At 43.3% G+C, this 21007-nt stretch overlaps 7 protein-coding genes across 8 annotated transcripts in view; 2 read left to right on the top strand and 5 right to left on the bottom strand.

The window, feature by feature from the left end:
- Positions 1–330: 330 nt before the first annotated feature.
- Positions 331–1031, bottom strand: LOC6536143 (larval cuticle protein A2B). Its single transcript, XM_002096708.3, has 2 exons — positions 896–1031; positions 331–837 (listed from the first exon to the last, which is right to left on the bottom strand). The coding sequence occupies exons 1-2, from the start codon at positions 905–907 to the stop codon at positions 394–396; spliced, it is 456 nt and encodes a 151-aa protein (XP_002096744.1). The 5' UTR covers positions 908–1031; the 3' UTR covers positions 331–393.
- Positions 1032–1778: 747 nt separating this feature from the next.
- Positions 1779–2580, bottom strand: LOC6536142 (larval cuticle protein A2B). Its single transcript, XM_002096707.3, has 2 exons — positions 2569–2580; positions 1779–2449 (listed from the first exon to the last, which is right to left on the bottom strand). The coding sequence occupies exons 1-2, from the start codon at positions 2578–2580 to the stop codon at positions 1853–1855; spliced, it is 609 nt and encodes a 202-aa protein (XP_002096743.1). The 3' UTR covers positions 1779–1852.
- A 1324-nt stretch (positions 2581–3904) lies between these two features.
- Positions 3905–4683, top strand: LOC6536141 (larval cuticle protein A2B). Its single transcript, XM_039375720.1, has 2 exons — positions 3905–3977; positions 4040–4683. Exons 1-2 carry the CDS (start codon positions 3966–3968, stop codon positions 4571–4573), a joined length of 546 nt encoding a protein of 181 aa, XP_039231654.1. The 5' UTR covers positions 3905–3965; the 3' UTR covers positions 4574–4683.
- Positions 4684–6908: 2225 nt separating this feature from the next.
- On the bottom strand, positions 6909–7887 carry LOC6536140 (cuticle protein 18.6). Its single transcript, XM_002096705.3, has 2 exons — positions 7773–7887; positions 6909–7708 (listed from the first exon to the last, which is right to left on the bottom strand). The coding sequence occupies exons 1-2, from the start codon at positions 7782–7784 to the stop codon at positions 7061–7063; spliced, it is 660 nt and encodes a 219-aa protein (XP_002096741.1). The 5' UTR covers positions 7785–7887; the 3' UTR covers positions 6909–7060.
- A 4887-nt stretch (positions 7888–12774) lies between these two features.
- Positions 12775–14182, bottom strand: LOC6536139 (larval cuticle protein A2B). The gene is made up of 3 exons (XM_015192098.3): positions 14087–14182; positions 13594–13984; positions 12775–13522 (listed from the first exon to the last, which is right to left on the bottom strand). Exons 2-3 carry the CDS (start codon positions 13603–13605, stop codon positions 12896–12898), a joined length of 639 nt encoding a protein of 212 aa, XP_015047584.1. The 5' UTR covers positions 13606–13984; positions 14087–14182; the 3' UTR covers positions 12775–12895.
- A 692-nt stretch (positions 14183–14874) lies between these two features.
- LOC6536138 (larval cuticle protein A3A) lies at positions 14875–15765 on the top strand. The gene is made up of 2 exons (XM_039375718.1): positions 14875–14959; positions 15015–15765. Exons 1-2 carry the CDS (start codon positions 14948–14950, stop codon positions 15687–15689), a joined length of 687 nt encoding a protein of 228 aa, XP_039231652.1. The 5' UTR covers positions 14875–14947; the 3' UTR covers positions 15690–15765.
- A 2611-nt stretch (positions 15766–18376) lies between these two features.
- LOC6536137 (homeotic protein proboscipedia) overlaps positions 18377–21007 on the bottom strand; it is a 32976-nt gene continuing 30345 nt past the window's right edge. For both annotated transcript variants that reach the window (XM_015192097.2, XM_002096702.3), the window contains exons 8-9: positions 20125–20903; positions 18377–19482 (exon numbers count right to left, since the gene is read on the bottom strand). In XM_015192097.2, the coding sequence (XP_015047583.1) occupies positions 19035–19482; positions 20125–20903 (1227 nt within the window). In that variant the 3' untranslated portion in view covers positions 18377–19034. The remainder of the gene's footprint in view (positions 19483–20124; positions 20904–21007) is intronic.

Below are 21007 nucleotides of genomic sequence, written 5' to 3'. Positions count from 1 at the left end.
CTACCCCAATTTTCGTTGATTGGTGTAAAATGGGTCGGACGCGAACGCCTGATCAATTTGGGCCCTTAATGACTTATTACCGGCTTGAGAGGGACTTAAGAGGAACCAAGGTAGTGCAGCGTAAGCGGCTCCATTGACGATTGTTGAATGCTACCAGGGCTGCTCCCATGCGATGGCCATTTAAGTTGATTACTTAAGGTTATTGTGTAACTCTAAGGCTAGAATAATTTTGGGGTTATTTGTATTTTTCAATTTAAGTTATACGAATTTATTTTAACATGAAATATATATAAAAAAGTAAATGAGCTCCTAAAGTAAAATGCGTTTTGATTTCTTTCAGCTTAGAAATATTCAACAATTTATTCGATTTACAAACAGTTCACAAAGAGTTCCTTAGTGGTGCTGATGGTAGGCCACTGGAATAGGGGCAGCAGCAACTGCCACAGGTGCCACGGTCTTCACCACGGTCTTCACGTGATCCAGGGGCACGCGGTTGACGACGGCGTTGAACCCGTTGACCGGGTCGGAGGTGTACTGAACAATGCGCTTGAAGCCATCGGAATCGATCAGGGAGTACTCGCCATGGACCACGTCGCCATCACGTTCCTCCACCTGGCTCTTCGAGTCACCGGAGAGCGAGTCCTGGACATCGTAGGCGAACTTGTACTGGGGATGGGGATCGTACTCCTCGGTGGCCTTGGCCAGAACAGGCTGGGCGTGGGCAACGGCGACAGGGGCATGAGCGTAGGTGGCTACAGCGGGGGCGGCATGGTACACCTGCTGGACGGGAAGCACTCCGCCACTGACGACCGAAACGAGGGCGAGAATAGCGAGGAACTGGGGGAGAAATGTGAGGTAATGAAAAGGATCAGGCTGCCATGTAAGGATTACGCACCTTGAAGGCCATGACTCTAGACTTGGAAGCGGGCTGGTGGTTATCCGTGGTTAACTGCTGCGAAGACAGAGAAGCTGTGGAATGATTTACTGGACCACGAGTACTGCTTTTTATACCCACTGAATCGGGGTAAAAGCAAATGCGAAAAATGAATTGAAACTGATTAATTCGCTGCTGGGCAAATCATTTTTGTCACTATTTACTTTTAACATTTATTATTGCATTACCGCTAGCTATTTACCTTATTATTTTATCGACTGGAATAGGGGCAATTACAACTGCCCACGCCAGGGGCCACATATGTATGTATACACTCTTATGCGATCTGGTGCGGCTTAGTGGCTTAGGAGAGACCCTCGGATTTTCTTGTCTTTCTGACCCTCCGTGAGCAATTGCGAATCGCTCGCTTTCACCATTCTGCCTTGAGTGGTATATCATGTTACCGGTACAATCAGCTCAGGATTGCAAAACGCTTGGAACTGACCTACACTGATTACCTATTTTGAATTAATAATTGAACAAATATTTGTTAAGTACACACATCAAGGTATCAAGAATAAACTAACCTGCTCAGACATTCAAGCAGACTGGAAGATTAAATAAGGCATTCTTTGCAGACATGTGAATGCGTAATATATAAAACAAATACAGTACATGTCACCTTACAGCTTTCAAGTATAAAAGCACATATAATTAATTACACTGACGTGCCTATGCTAAAGTAATGTATCGAGTATATCTGTCCCTTTTTCTGGTAAAGTATCAAAATCGGAAACAATTAGGAATGAAACAGTTAAGAAAACTTTTGAAAGTACAAAAACTGAAATTAAATAGAGTTGATGATAATATAACTGCACTTCTATGCCCAAAACCGCAATTCAAATTAACATAACAAATCACATTTTATTATCATAGAAACAAAACAAGGGATCAGAATAACAACGCTCGCATTGGTATTTACAAGTGGGCGACGGTGTAAGCGGGGGCGGTGTATCGGAGAGGCGTGGCATAGGAGGCGGTACGCAGGACGGGAGCGGGAGCAGCCACCGCCAGAGGGGCGGAGCGGAGGAAGGGCGCGGTAGCTGCCAGGGGAGCAGCAGCGACCACGGGAGCGGAGCGCACAATGGGAGCTGGTGCGGCCAAGGCGACAGGGGCGATGGGGGCGACTGGAGCGGCCTTGACCAGTGGAGCAGCGACCTTCACCAGCGGCTCGGCGGCCACAACAGCGGCGAGGGGTTCACGGCGGACGACGGCGTTGAATCCGTTAATGGAATCGGCGGTGTAGGTCACGGTGCGCTTGAAGCCATCGGCGTCGATCAGGGAATACTCTCCGCGGACCACGTCTCCATCGCGCTCCTCCACGTGCCCCTTGTTGTCGCCGGAGAGGGTGTCCTGCACGTCATAGCTGTAGGTGTACTGAGGATGCGGATCGACCTCCTCCAGCTCAACAGTCTTGGCCAGAACTGGTACCGGAGCAGGAGCCACAGCCACAGGAGCAGCAGTTCTGAGAACGGCGCCATGAGCTACGGCGAACAAAGCCAAAGCGATAACAATCTGGGGAATAAATAACACGCTGTTTAGGATCTTTCTAAGATGGCAATATGATGCGAAGGTATTTTTAAAATCCACTGGTAGTCCCCGGGAACCTTTATCCTTCAATTGGTCGCACAAACCTTTGCTGCCATTGTAACTTGGATGGATTTAATTAACTGCTGTCTTGAGCCGAAGTCAAACACTGAATGTCTGATCCGGTGTGAGCCGTTGATTTTATACGCTACTTGGTGACATTGATGACACCTAATTGGAATTCATTTTTGGCGCATCACCTCGAGCGGCGCCGGTGGCATGTAAAAATTGTCACGCACCTTCTTCGGTTCTGTCCATTTAAAAGTGCTCGATCGAAGTAAGCAGCTGCACTTAATTGATTACGCCAAACTAATTTTAATTACTATTTTCTTTAAAACTGGAGGCATTTAAATATTATTCACTTATTCGGTTGTTATGAAGAACATAACAAAATAAACGTTTTCCAGAACAGTTGTGTAGTGTGTGTCTGTTTTATTAAACTATTTATTATTTAAAACGTTTTGGGGAGCTTGTGGGCGTTAGAGTGGGCGTGGCAGCATGGGTCAACCAACTTGAGCTGTTCTGTCTATGTCTCTGGAGTCTCCATGATTAATCTCAACTTTCTAGCTTTTATGCTTCCTGAGATCTCGACGCTCATACGGAGAGACAGACGGATATTGGTTCTATATATGGATGAATATACTTTATATGGCTTCCTTCAGCCTGTTACATACTGTTCAACAAATCTAGTATACCCTCTTTTACTCTACGAGTAACAGGTATACTTATGTTATAGCGTTGATGCTATGAGCCTGAATAATAATGCTAAATTAATAATAATATTTTGGCTTGCTTCCATAGGATTTTAGTAGGGCATTATTAACATTTTAAGTTAAAATCATAATTTAATAATTAAATAATAAATAATAAAAAATATAACATTCATAGAGTGTTTAATTTTGTTAACCCAAAATAAATAATACAAGTGCGTTATTAGAAAATTTTCATGAAGTAAACCAGTTTTTCGCCTATGAACTATCTTCCAATTTCGGAAATCGAATGCGATACAAAATAATAATCTTAATTTAATAAGGTTTCTAAGATGTTTTAAGTTAATTACATTTTAAGCGACTTATATGCTGCCTTATTAACTTGTGAGCTAACTGGTTTTGGTCAATGGTGGTGTCAAAGCGCACGCTTTCCGTATCTCTCAGATAATTTGAAGTTATTTGATGACAAAACACAGAGATACAAAGATTGAGCACGCCCTTAAGCTACACTTTTCCCTCTCCACACACGTTTAGCATAAATGAATTGCACTAATTACGCTAAGAGCGTGGCCAGCTGACAAAAGCAAGCTCAACCATTCAATGGTAGCAGCAGCTGAAGAAATAGCTCCATCTCGGTATATAAGTCAAGTGTTGGCCCAGTAGCCCTCACAGTTCACTTTGCCTTCCAGCAACCAACAGCAGCAGCAGCAGCAGCCAAATCAATCCAAATCGAAATGGCATTCAAGGTTCGTTCCGAGGACTTAGCCCCGCCAAAGACCCCATATCCTAACCAGTATCCCTCTTTCAGTTCATCGCCCTCTTCGCCCTGATTGCCGCAGCCAGCGCCGGTGTTCTTCCCGTCCAGCAGGTGTACCACGCCGCCCCCGCCGTGGCCACCTATGCCCATGCACCTGTCGCCGTTGCCCACGCCCAGCCTGTTCTGGCCAAGGCCGCCGAGGAGTACGATCCCCATCCCCAGTACAAGTACGCCTACGATGTCCAGGACTCGCTCTCTGGAGACTCCAAGAGCCAGGTGGAGGAGCGCGATGGAGACGTGGTCCGCGGAGAGTACTCCCTGATCGACGCCGACGGCTACAAGAGGACCGTCCAGTACACCGCCGACCCCATCAACGGATTCAACGCAGTCGTGAACCGTGAGCCCCTGGTCAAGGCCGTCGCTGTTGCCCCAGTTGTGAAGACCGTCGCCGCTCCCGTTGCCCACTACGCCGCCCCTGCTGTCGCCCACTACGCTGCTCCCGCTGTGGTCAAGACCGTGGCTCCAGTTGCCCACTACGCAGCTCCAGCTACCTACACCTCCTACGCCGCCCCCGCTGTTGCCTAACACCACTAAGAACTGCCACTTTACGTTTCTCAACCCGTTACTGTTATAGTTTTACAACCACCTCCTACAAATACACACAAATACTATTTACAAAACGCTTTTATGATTCCGATGATTGTGTTGGCTTATTGAAATTTGAATATTTTTGAAAATTAACTCAAGCTTTATTCAAAGTCAAAAAATCTAAATCTATTGAAATTTATTAATCGGCAGGAAAAGCAATTTCTAATTTGTTTCATCAGAATATAATTGTGTCAGGGACATAGCCTTCTCGATTAATGACACACTACTAAGGGTTTTGATTTGGATGTGTTAGCCATATTTTATACCGGGGGCAAAAATATTTTCATAGGGTATTTATAGTCTCCTTTAGTCTTTTTGTTTTCCTTCTTTTAACTGTCCAGGAGGAAAACAAGAGAGAATGCTTCAGTCGAGTTCCCCGACTATAAGATACCCGTCACTCAGCTAATGGAAGTGCGAAGGAGAATTTCCAACCCTGACAGAATTTTTGGCAAATCGGGAAAAATATACAAGACTAACAAAAATGGGAAAAATTATCATATCATTTTTCAAAAGTGTGTTTAGTATACCCTTTTACTCTACTAGCAACGCTTTAGACTTACATATTTATTGAAGTTACTATTAGAAGTATCACCATTTTCGGGCTTATAAATTCCTTATAAATATAATAAATTAAATTATTATTATTAGTAATATTTTTATATTATTTGATATATTTATTTATAATTATAGGATATATACTATGTCTTATTGTTGGCTGTCGTATGGTTATTAATACAAGCTTGCACTCCTGGTGAGCAAACAAAGTTTAATAAAATATGTTATTTATAATAGACTATCAGATACCTGTTACTTAGCTAAATAAAGCTGGGTTTTCTCAGTCTAGCAATAATAATTCTCGAGATCTCGACGTTCACATGAGCAGACATACGAACAGCGAGTGGGATTCTGACGAAGAATATACTCATTGTATAGGCTCGGAAACTCTTCATTCTACATTTCATGATACGAATAACCAGTATAATAATTTAAGGGGTAACTTTTAATTTTAAGACATACTATGATAAAAAATTCCTAACAAATAAAAATTTATTTGATTGAAACTAATGTAGATGTTTTAAACTTGAAATAGGAATTCCATAATTTTGAAGCGAATTCAACACGATATCACAAGGTGTGATTTCAATGGGATCCAAGGTGGGCATTGGCCAGTGCCGAGGCTGTCGATTATTATCCCCCTGTGTTGGCACTCAACCGTTGCCAAAGACAAGCCCAAGCCGAGCAACCCAGCTGGCTAACAAAGAGGAGCGAAAGGCCAAAAGGTCTGGCTAATGTGGTTGCGCTAGACCTTTGTGTGGGAAATGTGGAGCAAATTATTTCTTGGCCGCAATTGGACACACATATTTTTGGTACGAGTCAGCGGCAGAGCCTGTATATCAGTACATATAGTTGTCGGACTCGATCCCAGCAGATATGTCCCAAGTAATTTGAGATTCAATTTGAGTGCGACATTAAAATTGCAAAAAGTGCGATTGTTGCTACCGGATATTTTGGCAAGTCTGAAAACCGGTCTCCATTTACCCCTCCCCACTTAAGTGCGAAAATCGAGCACGGACAAATATTCGCGCTAAATTGCCCACGCTAATCATGACCAATCGGGAAATACTAGCCAAGTGCTTAAAATGTAAATCGCACACTTCATAAAATTAACGTCACTTGTTAATTTTGCACGCACTTTTTTTTATGCAAGCCCCTTGCAGAATCACATTATTCGGTAAGCTTGTGTGAGATGGCTATTGCTGAATGTAATCCTAAAAGAACACGGTTCCATATGAATACGTTCCTAATCAGGTCAGCCTAGGGCGATTTGAATTGATATGAAATAATGAAATAATGCGAATCATTAATTCGAGTATTTGGCACTTCTCTGTCCTTGACATTCCAATGGCAAAGTATCGAAGGTTTTTAAAAAACGGTATTCAGACACTCGAGAAACCCGAATTGGATAATCATTAGTGTAATTTCAAATGAATTTAAAGTTGCGAGTCAAGCCATAAACAGTTTGACTTTTTTTAAATAATATAAACTAAAAGATAAAAGTATCGAATTTTTTTTGAAAAACGGTATTCAGACACTCGAGAAACCCGAATTGGATAATCATTAGTGTAATTTCAAATGAATTTAAAGTTGCGAGTCAAGCCATAAACAGTTTGACTTTTTTAAAAGTATTTAAACTAAAAGATACATTTCTTAAGCTAATTGTCCCGAAACTAATACAAGTGTATCATCCTGAAGGAAATTAAGCCAAATTTCATACATTGAAATATGAAAGTTTTATTGAGGATATTTACAAATAGATTACGACTAATCAACAGAACTAGGTTAATGAGCTAAATGAGTTCTCATAATGGGGTGCATGATAATACTTTCGCTTGTCAGGTGATCTGATCTGTGGCTGGAAACTCCCTACTGGTGGTGGTAGTACTCGTGGCCTTCGTGGGCGGCCTGGGAGTGGGCGGGGGACTCGTAGCTGGCATAGTGGTGCTGCTGGTGCTCCTGCTCCTGCTCCTGGGGATGCTCACCGTGTTGGGTGGCGTAGGTGGGGGCGGTGTAGGCAGGGGCTGCGTAGGTGGGAGCGACATAGGCCTGGGCAGGGGAGGCATAGCTCTTGATGACGGCAGCGGGGGCGGCAGGGGCGTGGTGGTACTGAACAGGAGAAGCTGCCACCACCTTGTGGTGCACATGGGCCAGTGGTTCGCGGTGCACGACGGCATTAAATCCATTGACGGAATCGGCGGTGTACTTCACTGTGCGACGGAAACCATCGGCATCATCCAGGGAGTACTCGCCCTGCACCACATCCCCATCCCTGGACTCCACTTGGCTCTTCGAGTCCCCGGACAGCGCATCCTGCACATCGTAGGCAAAGTTGTACTTGGGATGAGGATCATCGGGATACACCTCATGGCCGTGGGGATGGATCTCGTGCTGCTTTTGGTAAATCACATGCTGGGGCTGCTGGACCTGGTACAGCTGGGGATGCTGCTCGTGCTGCTCCACAGGGATAAGTCCAGCTGACACGGCTGCCAGGCAGCAGGAAACCAGAGCAACTAGCTGGAAGGGTAAGAAAACATTATGGTCTGTTGCCAAGGTGCGAATTACATCAGCCTTGGCTTACCTTGAAAGCCATTTGGAGAGCGTTTGAGGTTGGTTGGCAAATTGCAGAGCGAAAGAAGCGAGACTTGTCCTCCTTCTGTGGAGTGCGTGGTTTGAATAATAATTGAACCGCCAATGCATTTGTATTTATAGACGAAATTTTCGTTGGCCACACATCACTGGCCCATTGTCTCATCGTAGGTCTTTCTTTCACTTTTTAACTCGGCTGCTTACAGAAATCACTTCGATCGTAATTCATTTGCATGCCTCCTTCTCCGCAGATCGGTAGATTTACCCAAAAAGATTTGCACCCACGAGTCACACCCATTTCGCTATTGTTATGAATGGAAAACGGACGGCGAATAGCGAACAAAGCAACCAAAGTCGTTACAAACAAAAGACTTAAGCGAGCAACCCGCCGCGGATAAGGGGCTTGAATGAAGGGGGGATTGAGGCTTGTGGTTGTGTGGCACACTCGAGTCATGTAAGTAACCCAATAAAACGTTGCTTGATCGATGAACAGCATTGCACTTGACACAAACGCGCACACTCAGAAAAAATAGAGAAATTCAACTGCACACCGACACACCTCCTCTATCCCCCAATGGTAAATGACCCAAAAAAGATCACATCACTTGGATTAATGAACAAGTAACATTTGAGCTTTCAGGTTGAAGCTTTCTGCTCTCTGCTTTACAGCTATAATTGTGGCATTGGTAAGTGCTCAATCATGGTCGAAGTCGAATTGGGCAGCAAAGTGACTCAACTGGCGACAAAGTGATGTAATAACATGTTGTGCCGGCTGGCATGGAAAGAATTTCATTTGAAGGTCTTTGCCAAAGTAATTCAAGTACAGTAAAGTGAAATGTATCACACTTAAACGATTCTTTTGGCTAAGCTAAATCATTATTAGTATATTTACAAATATCAGTTACTACCCGAGGTAGATTTTAATTTGTATCAGTGGACTGTAAGATTTTCAACCAATAGCCTTTTTACAATCGTAACCAATTGTCTTTAAATTATGCCTGAAATATTTAATATCTTAACTTGAAACTTTTAATTTATTTGTTACGACCTATCTATTAATATATTGGAAAAGCAAGTCCTGGTATCAATGACCGCTTAAGGCCAACTTAATTCGCCACTCATTTTGAGTTTCAATTCACATTAATTCAATTTCAATTTTAATTCAATTTCACTTTCTAGTAAACGCTTTAATTACCAATTTTATACTCTTTGTTGTTCTCGAAAAGGCCCGAGCTCATTACCCAACAATCTAACAATGAGTCTAGAGATTATAAGAACGATTCAAATCTCGTCTGACGTGCGTCTGGCCGCGAGTCAAACCAGTTCCTGTTCACTTCTATTCCACCAAGTCATCGTAGGAATGGGTGCTAAAACTGAAAGGGAAATGCCAGTAAACTAGATCCGTTAGCTTCAAAATGAAAAACTAACCGGAAGCCAGTACACTGTGCTGAGTCGCATGACGATCAAATGTGTTGTTTTCGCGAGAAGTTTGAATTCAATAAGAAATTTGTATGTGTTTTCTTTGATGTATTTTAGAGTCATAGCTACTAGTTGTTATTAATCTAAGTAAGAAATGCTACTGAGCTTTTTACAATACCAACACTTCTAGACCATATTCCAAATTGATACTTAATACAAAAAGCAGAAGTATACATTTTAAAAGTAAACCAATCCATTATCCTATATATCCTAACCTGAATATCCCATTCTTTCAGAATGTCATATACATATATTCGTTTATTTAAGCATTTGCTTTACTTTGAAACATTTTGTCAATGCAATTTTCAAATCTCTGCCATAAGTTTATTATACCAGTTACTCGTAGAAGAGAAGGGTACTCTAAATTCCCTTTACCCTACGAGTAACGGGTATAAAAATATGCTGTTTATATATATATATATATATAACTGCGATGCAGTAAGATATTTGACAATATTTTATTAGAAAAGGTGCCGCCATTCATGGTTCATTTGAGGAGTTTTTCGGGCGCAGGCAGACTGTTTTTACGACTTTCCCCAGAGAAAACTCACCCGCCTCGAGCTCATTCGTCAACCAGCATTTCGGGGTTTGCCTGTCAGCGTTTTAAGGTACTTGGGAGAGAGGTGCTGGACCAGGACAACTAAGCCACATGATGTCGATGTCGTCCCATGTCGTCGACTACGCACATTTCTGACAGAAGCGGTGAAAATTTTAGATTGATCACCGGCCGAGTGTTTGTTGGAAATTGGTTGAGCTGTTTGGGTGTCCGGGTGTCCGGGTGTCGAAGTCGAGTGCCGGGCTAAAACCGAAATAATGTTGGAAAATGTATACTCGCAGCACAGCCGTATCCCCGTAGGATAGGCTAGGCCGAGAAATAGGCAGTAGGAGTGGCCGTCAGACTGGCTTAATTTAATTAGCAGGCTTCTCGCCCCTGACCAGCCCACCACGATGCCCACTGTGGGGTCAATGCTGCGGCGAATTAAAAAATTCCAACGGAACGAATTTGTATTGAAAATAATAAAAGTAATCACTTCGGTAGCCTGCTGACCGTCAACGGCCGGCTAACTAAGAGGCATTGTCTCTGTTGGACAACTGTTGAAAAAACCTCTGTTAATTACAATTTAGTTTGCTTAATTTCCGAGGGAAACACTCGAGCACTCCAGCACTTGAGCACTGGCACTTGTTTGGCCTAATCATCGGGCGAGCGCACTTTGCCAAGGGTTAAGCTGGAAATAGTTTATGGCGATTACAAAGCGGAGTAACCGCTGTCCAGCTGGCGACTCGAATAATGCCAATTAAACTTGCACAGAAACCAGTCCACTTACCATTTTCTTCATGTCTCAATTTTGGCAGTACTGGCGAGACCATCAGCAGCAGCACCTGTGCGTACACCTTTGAAATCTGCTGACTGTTTGCTGGATTTCTGGTGGCAATCGGCTCACATACAGTTGGTAGGCTGTGCTGCCGGACCTGACCTTGATATACATAAATTATTGTTCGTAGTGTGGCCTTTCTTGTAAGATAATAACGAAATATTTGTGTACTATTTTTAAGATTCCACTGCAAAGTAAAAGTCACGGAGGTGACGAATAAGGTTTAAAATGGGTGTGTCCAGGATAGTTATTCAAATATTGAATATAAATATTAATAATAACCCAGAATCACAGAGTGGTGATTTCAATTAAGAAATAATATAATTTCCAGAATCTTTTAGAACGCCCGCAAGCACAAGTTCAATAAGCTGTGCATTTAAATAATCTTAGGAGAAAGTTCTTGATCATCGTCTAAGAATCTGATCAATTACCAAATACCGATGTAAGCCCGAAAAATAAATAATCAATGGGATTTTTTCTCTTTTTTTGGTAGCCTATTGTTGTTTTTTGTTTATTGTTTACACCTAAACTTAAACTCAAATGTAAATTTTGTCCAAAGGGCCGAGACGACGTTTGGTGGGTGATGGATGGGTGGGTGGTGGATGGCTGTTGTGCGGTGTTGTGCGGCCTTCCAACGATTCAATGTTCCATGATGAGTGCCAATGGGTGTTCTGGTCAGGTGCTAGCCCTAATGGAGCCTAGCTCTTAGTTCTCAGACGGATCCGGGTTGTCATAGTCAACAACTGGGTGTTGATTTGGGATGTGGAAGCCAAATCCATGAGTTTTTTGTTATCTTTAGGTAGCAGCTGCAAGGCCGAGACAGACGGGTTAATTCTGAAAGAATTGTATCGGTTGCAATTTTTATTCAACATTCAATTTATCAATTGCATTTTTATGTCAACATTTCGTATTAACAAATTCAAATGCCCATGCTAAAAAGTTACCTCTATGTATCTGCCATTTCGTTTTGTGGATGCAGGCTGTATCCAGAATGAAGGTATCCAAAGGTGAGTTTTTGATGGTTTGATTGGTCTGACTGACCCCAAGGCGCGAACGCAAGCTGCTCCTGATCCCGAACCTCTCGGACTCAACACAAAACACTGAATGAGCTAACAAGGAGCCCCTGCCTGCTATTTATACGCAAGTCGGTGGTCAAAAGCCTGTTTACCCCGTTGATGTTCGACGATCCTTTAACTCCTTCGTCGGTCATGTTTCTTGATTTTGCCCCTCTTTCCTTTGTTTTTCACAGGCTTGTGCTTTCTGTTTTTGTCCGCAATGCATTGCATTGTCAGCTCGCATTGTTGTTGCTCTCTGGATGATTATGACGATGGTTAAGTTGAGAAGGGTTTAGGGTGCGTATCGACGACCCGGAGCACCCAAAATCGGAAATCTTCCACTTGATTAGTCGGACTTCGGCTTCAAAAAAGGGTGATGTCGAGAGAAGCAGTTGGCTCGCTGAGATTACACTCAAGGTCTGACCTTCGAGGGCCCCTTCAGAACTTTGAGCCTTGAATTCAGAATCGTTCTCTAGAAAAAACAACAGGTGCACGCTGTCTAGCTCCCCTAAAGTTTCAATAGCAGCTGTGGGTAACTGAGGCAACTCTGCCTCAAACTAGAAAAAGTACGAACTTTAGTTCTCAGCTCCCCCGATAAGGACCCTGATAGGACCATTTATCACCCGACAAGTAAAGTCATGACCCCATAATTTCCGTTTTATATTACAGAAATCAACAACAAAGGGATTCTCTTTGCATTGCGGTGGACGATTTCTTCCATTTGAATGGAAATGACCGCCACAAAGCCCAGAAATTTGTCTGCCCTTCAGACAGACAGAGGATCGGGATCAGGATCAAGAAACCATCAAGCAGGCCAACGCAGTTCGTTGCCCCTGGCAGCATCCCTGAATCGCTAAACAAAAGTCCAGACTGCACCACCAAAAACACCACAGGAATTTCATTGCCCTTAGACTGCAGCAATCCTTTTGCGAGGCTGGTTCCTACCATGTCTGTGAACTTTTCGCACAAACTCGTTATGAAAACAAGCACATAAATAATGCAAACCAGAACAGGACAATGTGAACGACCGCTGAGAGTCCTTTGCCAGGAATCTACCTTTGAATAAGCAACTCAAAACACTCTTGTGTCTCGTGATATATGTCTACATACTGAAATGCATTTTTTTATTGGTGCTGTCAATAAATAAATGAACAGTAATAATAAAGCCAACAATTCTAAATATGTACAGCGTCGATTTCAGCCAGGATCTAGTGGTGGTAGGCGACAGCGGGAGCCGAGTACGAGGCATACGTGGCAGCTGGGGCGGCATAGTGGGCGGGAGCTGCGTAGTGGGTGGGAGCAGCATATGTGGCATAGGCTGGGGCAGCATAGTGAGCCACTGGGGCCACAGTCTTGACGACAGCAGGGGCAGCGTAGTGGGCAACTGGAGCCACGGTCTTGACCACGGCGGGAGCAGCGTAGTGGGCGACAGCAGGGGCGGCGTAGTGGGCAACGGGAGCGGCGACGGTCTTCACAACTGGGGCAACAGCGACGGCCTTGACCAGGGGCTCACGGTTCACGACTGCGTTGAATCCGTTGATGGGGTCGGCGGTGTACTGGACGGTCCTCTTGTAGCCGTCGGCGTCGATCAGGGAGTACTCTCCACGGACCACGTCTCCATCGCGCTCCTCCACCTGTCCCTTGTTGTCGCCGGTCAACTTGTCGTCGACTCCGTAGGAGAAGCGGTACTGGGGGTGGGGGTCGTACTCCTCGGCGGCCTTGACCACGACCTTCTGTGCGACGGGCACAGCCGGGGCAGCATGGTACACCTGTGGGGCGGCGATGGGCGCATAGCCGGCGCTGGCCACGGCGACGAAAGCGAGGGCGAAGACGAACTAAATAAAAAGGCGTTAGAGCTCCCAATAAAATTTCGTAAACAATTGATCCCGGATTTCCAACGACTCACCTTGAAAGCCATGTTACTAGGAGTGCTGATTGGTTGTTCTTTACAGAAGTGAACTGGATCTGCGAATGATACTTTTCTGTGTCCGATCACAACTTTTATAGTAAACCAAGCTGCCAGCTCTGCTCTGCTTTGGCCCAATACGCCGGCAGCAAGCGTTATTTTCGCGGTGACGGCGAAATTTATTAAATGCTTCTCGGCTGCGATTGTTGTCGGGCAATAACTTGTACTTCCTGTTCGTGGCGCTAAGCTCTGTGGGTGTGCACATGCTTTTGGCCACGGATTCTAAGCCCGTCAGCTCCGAAAGAGGGAAAGATCTTTGGGGAAAGGTTCACTTCATACCGAAAGGGATTGACCGTTCCCAATGCGTGGGCAATTACTTCGTTTTATAGCGCTGCATAAGATCGTTTTAGGAAGATAAAATGATTATGTATTTAAATTCTTACAGAACATAACATAAAGTTCACTCTTAAGATAACATGATAAAAATACGAACGTGATCTTCTATAGGTTATGTAACTTTAAAAAGGTTCTGTACATTCTCTCAAAAAGTTGAATGAACTTTTACTGTGCTGTATAAGAAATTTGTTTTCCAAAAAATGGTAAACAATTTTTGAATTGAATTGAAATTTGAGCAATGACAATTGCTGCATACTAAGGTTCCACAAACTAAGAAGCTAACAACTAAACTGTTAAATAAAAATAATAAGTACAGCAATATTTTGTTGTGCTAATAGATATAACTAGGATCTAAAAGAATATCAAACATAAATTCAACATAATATCTAAAATTCTATTATACATAAGCGGATTTTAAAAGATGATCGTTAAACATATTTTACTAAATTACTAAATGTACATGTTGTATATGAAGTATATACATATATACTTTATTCCCTCCAAATTGCAAAGTCTGTGAGAACCAAGGTCACCCGCCCGACATTTACCATACCATCCTTTAAAGATCTTGGATTATCGAAACGCTATTAGCAGATGCACTGCCTTCGCAACTACCAATTTCAACGTGGGCACCTGGCAAATGGGAAATCCCGCGCGAATCCGCCGAATCCTTTCTAAATAATTGGACTGCACTTCGCATTCGCCAATCCCTTCTCCTCTCTCTCCACTCTGTTCTCTGCCGGCGTCTCTGCCGACTTTGCAGTTGACTTCGCAGAGCGGTGACTTCGCGCTAATTTGGAGCATGATATTCAGAAGGCCAAGCGTAAGCACCTTGCCTCACCTGAGCAGAAACTGCAAGTGTGGGCTATAAAACCGCTGGCCGGCCAGAAACCATATCATTCAGCCCTCAGCATCGTTTCTGCAAAGAACTAACCCACAAATCCAAAAACCCTATAAAATGGCATTCAAGGTAAGTCCTGTGTCCTCCCACCAAAACCCTTTTCTCTAACGAATACGTTCCCCAGTTCGTCTTCGCCCTCGCTTTCGTCGCCGTGGCCAGCGCCGGCTATGCGCCCATCGCCGCCCCACAGGTGTACCATGCTGCCCCGGCGGTGGCCACCTACGCCCACGCCCCCGTGGCCGTCGCACAGAAGGTCGTGGTCAAGGCCGCCGAGGAGTACGACCCCCACCCCCAGTACCGCTTCTCCTACGGAGTCGACGACAAGTTGACCGGCGACAACAAGGGACAGGTGGAGGAGCGCGATGGAGACGTGGTCCGTGGAGAGTACTCCCTGATCGACGCCGATGGCTACAAGAGGACCGTCCAGTACACCGCCGACCCCATCAACGGATTCAACGCAGTCGTGAACCGTGAGCCCCTGGTCAAGGCCGTCGCTGTGGCCCCAGTTGTGAAGACCGTCGCCGCTCCCGTTGCCCACTACGCCGCCCCTGCTGTCGCCCACTACGCTGCTCCCGCCGTGGTCAAGACCGTGGATCCAGTTGCCCACTACGCTGCTCCTGCTGTCGCCCACTACGCTGCTCCCGCCGTGGTCAAGACCGTGGCTCCAGTTGCCCACTACGCTGCTCCTGCTGTCGTCAAGACTGTGGCCCCAGTGGCTCACTATGCTGCCCCAGCTGCTTATGCCACATACGCTGCTCCCGCCCACTATGCCGCCCCCGCTGTTGCCTACCACCACTAAGAACTGCCATTCCACGTTGCCCAGCCCTTTATTGTTATAGTTTTACGAACGACAACTAAATATAAAAATTTTCAAATTTAAAAAGTGTATTTTACTGTATCCGTCCTAAAGGATATGTATTTACTGGGATATAGGATTCGATTCACGAGCCAATAAAGTTGAATAACTTTAACTTCGAGAGGGCGCACTTCGAGTGGCTGTGTGGCCAATTAACAATTGAATTTAGCTGCGACATTGAAATTCCTAACTTTGAGTCTTAAAGTCAAATTAGATTTTGTATTTCAATCGTTCCATTCCATTGAGAGATCTTTTTATTACACTCGCTATGATTCGATTCGGGTCTGGACGTTGGCCAATCCCATCAACGAATAATAAATCATAATCATATAAGTGTGTGCTTTGAAAAGTAATATACGGATGTATGATACAAACAATTTTTTCGTTTGCCAGATTTTGATTAAATTTTTGTTAACGGAACTTCAGTGATCGGCTTTCCCATTCCGCATTTTGCATTCGTATCCATTAATTTTCTTATAATAAATTATCTGTGAAACTTGCTCGGATTGTGATGGTTTGATAATAGACATTTATACTATCAAAACCAAGGCGTTATGTAGTTGCATCGTGTTTGTCGATTCCTGGTCTTATACAATACTTAAGTTAAAGTATTTTTATCCAAATTGTTTACAATTGTCACACCAAATCAAGATTGGGCAACTTTTCCATTTTGCTGTTTAGTTGAGATCTAGTCTTCTATTGAGCCAAAGCTGAGCCAGTATTTTCCTGGTTTTCTTCTTTAAATTTATACCCGTTACTCGGAGAGTAAAATTGTATAGCGAGACTCGGCTGACTTGTAACCGTTTTACTAGATATTAATACCACGCAAGAAACAAGTCTATACCATGTGATAAGAAACACAAATTGAACAAGAGAGAACGCTATAGTCGAGTTCCCCGACTATCTGATACCCGTTACTCATCTAGTGAAAGTGCGACGGAGAGTCTTCAACACTGACAGTTTCTGGCGGTTTGTGGGCGTTAGAGTGGGCGTGGCAAAAAGTTGTTTGGCAAATCGATAGAAATTTAAAAGACCAATACAAAAATGAAAAAATATCATAACATTTTTCAAAAATGTGGGCGTTGCAGATTTGGGCTGTTTTCGGGCGTGAGAGTGGGCGTGGCAAAAAGTTTTTTGTCAAATAGATAGAAATTTACAAGACCAATACAAAAATGAAAAAATATCAAAACATTTTTCAAAAGTGTGGGCGTGGCAGTTTTAGGCGGTTTGTGGGCGTTAGAGTGGGCGTGGCAACATGAATCGACAAACTTGCGCTGCGCCTATGTCTCTGGAGTCTGTGTGCTTAATCTCACTTTCTAGCTTTAGTAGTTCCTGAGATCTCGACGTTCATACGGACGGACAGACGGACGGACGGACGGATAGACGGACATGGCCAGATCGACTCGGCTATTGATCCTGATCAAGAATATATATACTTTTTATGGTCGGAAACGCTTCCTTCTGTCTGTTACATACTTTTCAACGAATCTAGTATACCCTTTTATTCTACGAGTAACGGGTATAAAAAGAAGGGGTTTCATTTTAACGCCATCAGCACAATTTGAAAAAAGGGTTGAAACTTGACTAAAGCTGGGATAAAACTTATGTATAATGTAATAATGTAATGTAATGTATGTATAGGCTATGTAGAAATATTTTCCAGTTTAAGAAGGCAGAAACACTAACAGAACATGTTAATTAAAGCTTATTATACAGAAAAACGAGACTTCCTGTGTAAAACCAATATAATCCAAACCATATAATCGAATAGTTAAATACAATCAAAAACTTTAAGGTACTAAAGGAACTTAAAACAGTTGGTGGCATAAAAAGTTGCTACCACAATAGTTCCTCTCCTTGGGTTTAGCATGAAAAGCACTATACACCTTATTACTGTACTAGGTGTTAAGATTTCAAACCAATAGGATAAGCTTCTGTGGAAAGAAGTATGTGAAGTAATTCCCTTTTGACTTGAGTAGGATATTAGAATAATTTTTAACCAATTACAGTAATTTCAGATTGAATGTTTGATAATTACCTAAAAGTATTAACTTGCCATATATGTAACCATATTTTCCGAACATATGACCTGGAGATGAACGAAAATAAGTAATAATTTTTCTGGTAGTTAATATTTATCAAATCAACAAAGGTCAGTCTATTACTGTGGCCTAAAGACTTAAATTTGATCTTTTCACTTTGGAAGTTTATAGGTGTAAAATAACTAGAGAGTGTTTATTTATCATACGAACTTAGATTCTGAATTGAAGAGCGCCAAAATCTCGGGAACTTTGGAAGTTAGAATCGTGTTACTCACCAATGACTGTATACGCTCTTGAAAATTTCGTACTAAGTGAAAACATTAACGCCGTAGCAAAACGCCGTAAAGACAGTGAAACTTTTTTGTGGCTTGATTTCCTTGATCGTAAATGGGATTTTAATTGTACTACAAATACCAACCAAAATATTGTTTATGTCAAAACATTCAATAGAATGATGTCCCCATAAAGAACATTTTTAAGCACCGACTGTAACCAATAAGTATTGTTCACTTTAACATATGTATGTCTTACGGACATATATTCATCTATTATTAATAAGTTAATAAGTCTTTAGTATTTTTTAGGATATTTTTATTCTGAAAATTTTTTGTCTTAATTAGTTCTCATTCTTTCTCCTTACAACGATATCTATTCCATTATTTATAGTCATATTTATAACATACATTTGTTTACTATTATAGAAAAATTTAGATCAACATACGAACATGACAAACATTGAAATAATTGAGAGTGCTTTACGATTCCAAATTAAATTTTTTTCATTGAGAAATTGCACTTGAACCGCGAGCGATTCAAACATTTATTTATAATTTTACATTCAATTTATTGACAGTTTGTTTACGATTTGTTTTTGATTTAAGCTATTTCCGATATATACAAAACCCAGTTTATCAAAGACAATTTAGTGAATTATACTCATTGATGTGGACTTGTGCAAAAGTCGTTTAATTTTCCTAACTATTTACAATTTTAGTTGTCTGTTCTGTAGTTCTACGTGGAATTTTAAGATAGAGCATCGTTTGACTTGAAGCCAATAGAAAACCAAGACAGTTTGGATTTGATTACACTAAAAAGAGGAATAGCTTATTATGTACAGATACAGATATGTGCTAAGGACAAAGTGCTTACGATGTACGACACTGAATAGAATTACAAGACTCACGCCCACGCGGCGAATTAGGCTAACAGATATTTACAGTGGCCTCTGGCTAACTTCCTATATGAACTAACTGAGTTGGTAGTACTCCGGCGCAAAGTCGTTAGCCAGGTTGCTTAGAAAGTTGAAGTCCGAGCTATTTGAGTTCTCCAGCCCACTGATCGCAGCGGTCCCAGCTGCAGTGCTTCCGTTGTTTCCGAATCCCTGGCCCTGACCAGTCGCTGCTCCATTGATGGCGAATCCGTGGATGTGCGAGGGCGGCGGTCCGACTCCCACTCCTCCGGGAATCGCCGCAGAATTGTGATGGGCATGGATGTGTGCATGCGCCTGAGCCGGCACCTGCACGTGGTGGGGATGGTGTCCATGGCCATGGGTGGCCGGAACAGGAGGTTGCTGACCCGCCTCGTAGTACCCACCACCGCTTCCGGCTGCCCCAAAATTGTTGTAGCCCTCGCAGTTCTCCATCTGTAGGCCTAGAGCACTATATGTCTCCCCAGTTCCCAGGTGATGCATGTGCCTGTAGAGAGTGTAAATGGGTAAATAATCTTCTAAGACGCAATCAGATTTTTGCAAGGGCAAGGTTAGTAGCTGACAGGGTCTGGGTGTTGTGACACCCCATGCAAGTGGTTTGTGCCTCGGCTAACGCATGTCGAAGCCCAGCACCATAACCGTATCGGGCTTATGTACTGGCTACTATGGCAGTGCTGGAAAGTGTTTTAACTTATGGATGGCTGAGAAAAAACCATGTTATGTCCAAGAAAGTGGTACAACTAAAATATTATGCCAAATATATAAAACAATCTTATGAAATTTAAGTATCAATACGGAATCGAAACAAATTATTGAGGTCTAACTGATTTTACACGCTAAAGATTTCAAAACTGGTCCAAAAGAACCATTTAAGATTACGTGGTAGGTAATACGGAACCAACTAGTAGTTAAATGGATTCGATTTCTGACTGGTAGCCCGTACAAATGTTAGCATAAATGTCATTGCCAATTGCTTTGATTTCAAATGTTTTGTGTAAACATTGACAGATTGACAGATTTATGAGAATGCCTGGATAAAACTTTAATTTTTGCTAAGTTAAAGTATTGGAAATTATAGGGATGGATGCGCCAAATCGATATACAAATCGATTGATATCTCGCTACTCACTGGTGGTTAATCGCCGCTGGCTGCTGTGCCTGCTGCTGTTGGAAGACCACCGTTTGGTGTTGGTGAGCTTGCGCCTGTTGTTGAAAACTCATGTTGTCGTAGTAGGCGCCATTGTTGAAGTTGCTGGGTCCGTTGACTGGCGCCTCAAAGTCGGCTACATGGTTTTGGTGGTGGTGCGGCTGCTGATGGTGCTGTGGGTGGTGGTGGTGCTGTTGCTGGTGGTTCAAGTACGCACTGCCGTTGGTGTCGTTGTAGTTGTAGTAGAACTGCTCGTTCTGCTGCTGCTGTTGACTGTTTTGGTGGAAATTAGGCGCACTTGGCTTGGGACTTAGGTACTCGCCGTGCAGCGTCTGCTGCTTGTTGTTGCTTGGATTGTGGTGCGGTGATGCGGCGAATTCGATGTCGTACTTGCCGTAGTAGTCCTGCGTCTGCTGCTGCGGCAGCTGCTGCTGTTGCGGGTGCAGTTGCTGCTGCTGCTGCTGCATATGCTGCTGCTGCTTGGGACTAGGATAATAGCCTGGAAAGTAGCCGCCAGCTGGGCCACCTCCACCCCCGTTTCCATTTCCGTTTCCACTGTTGCTGTCCGAGAGGAGTGTGGGCGTGGCAATGCTATTGGTGGCACTCTGAAAGCGTTTCTTGCCGACTGCCTTGCTGGTGGGTGTATTTCCGACGGCGGCGGCATCGGAATCCCGTCGAAAACTGACCAGACTGGGTGTGGAGTTCTCATAGCCAAAGGGCGAGGCCTTCGAAGAGGTGGATACCGCCTCCTTTTTGATGACCTGAAGTGCAGCATTAAAACAAATATATTCATGAGTTAAATAATACTGTTTTAACAATTTTCTTAAAGATTATTTGTTTATTGGTAGCCAAGTAAGGATTGTTT

This window comes from Drosophila yakuba, chromosome 3R (genome assembly GCF_016746365.2).
Source record: "Drosophila yakuba strain Tai18E2 chromosome 3R, Prin_Dyak_Tai18E2_2.1, whole genome shotgun sequence".
Classification (NCBI taxonomy): Eukaryota; Metazoa; Arthropoda; class Insecta; order Diptera; family Drosophilidae; genus Drosophila; species Drosophila yakuba.
This window is presented reverse-complemented; position numbering and strand designations above follow the sequence as displayed.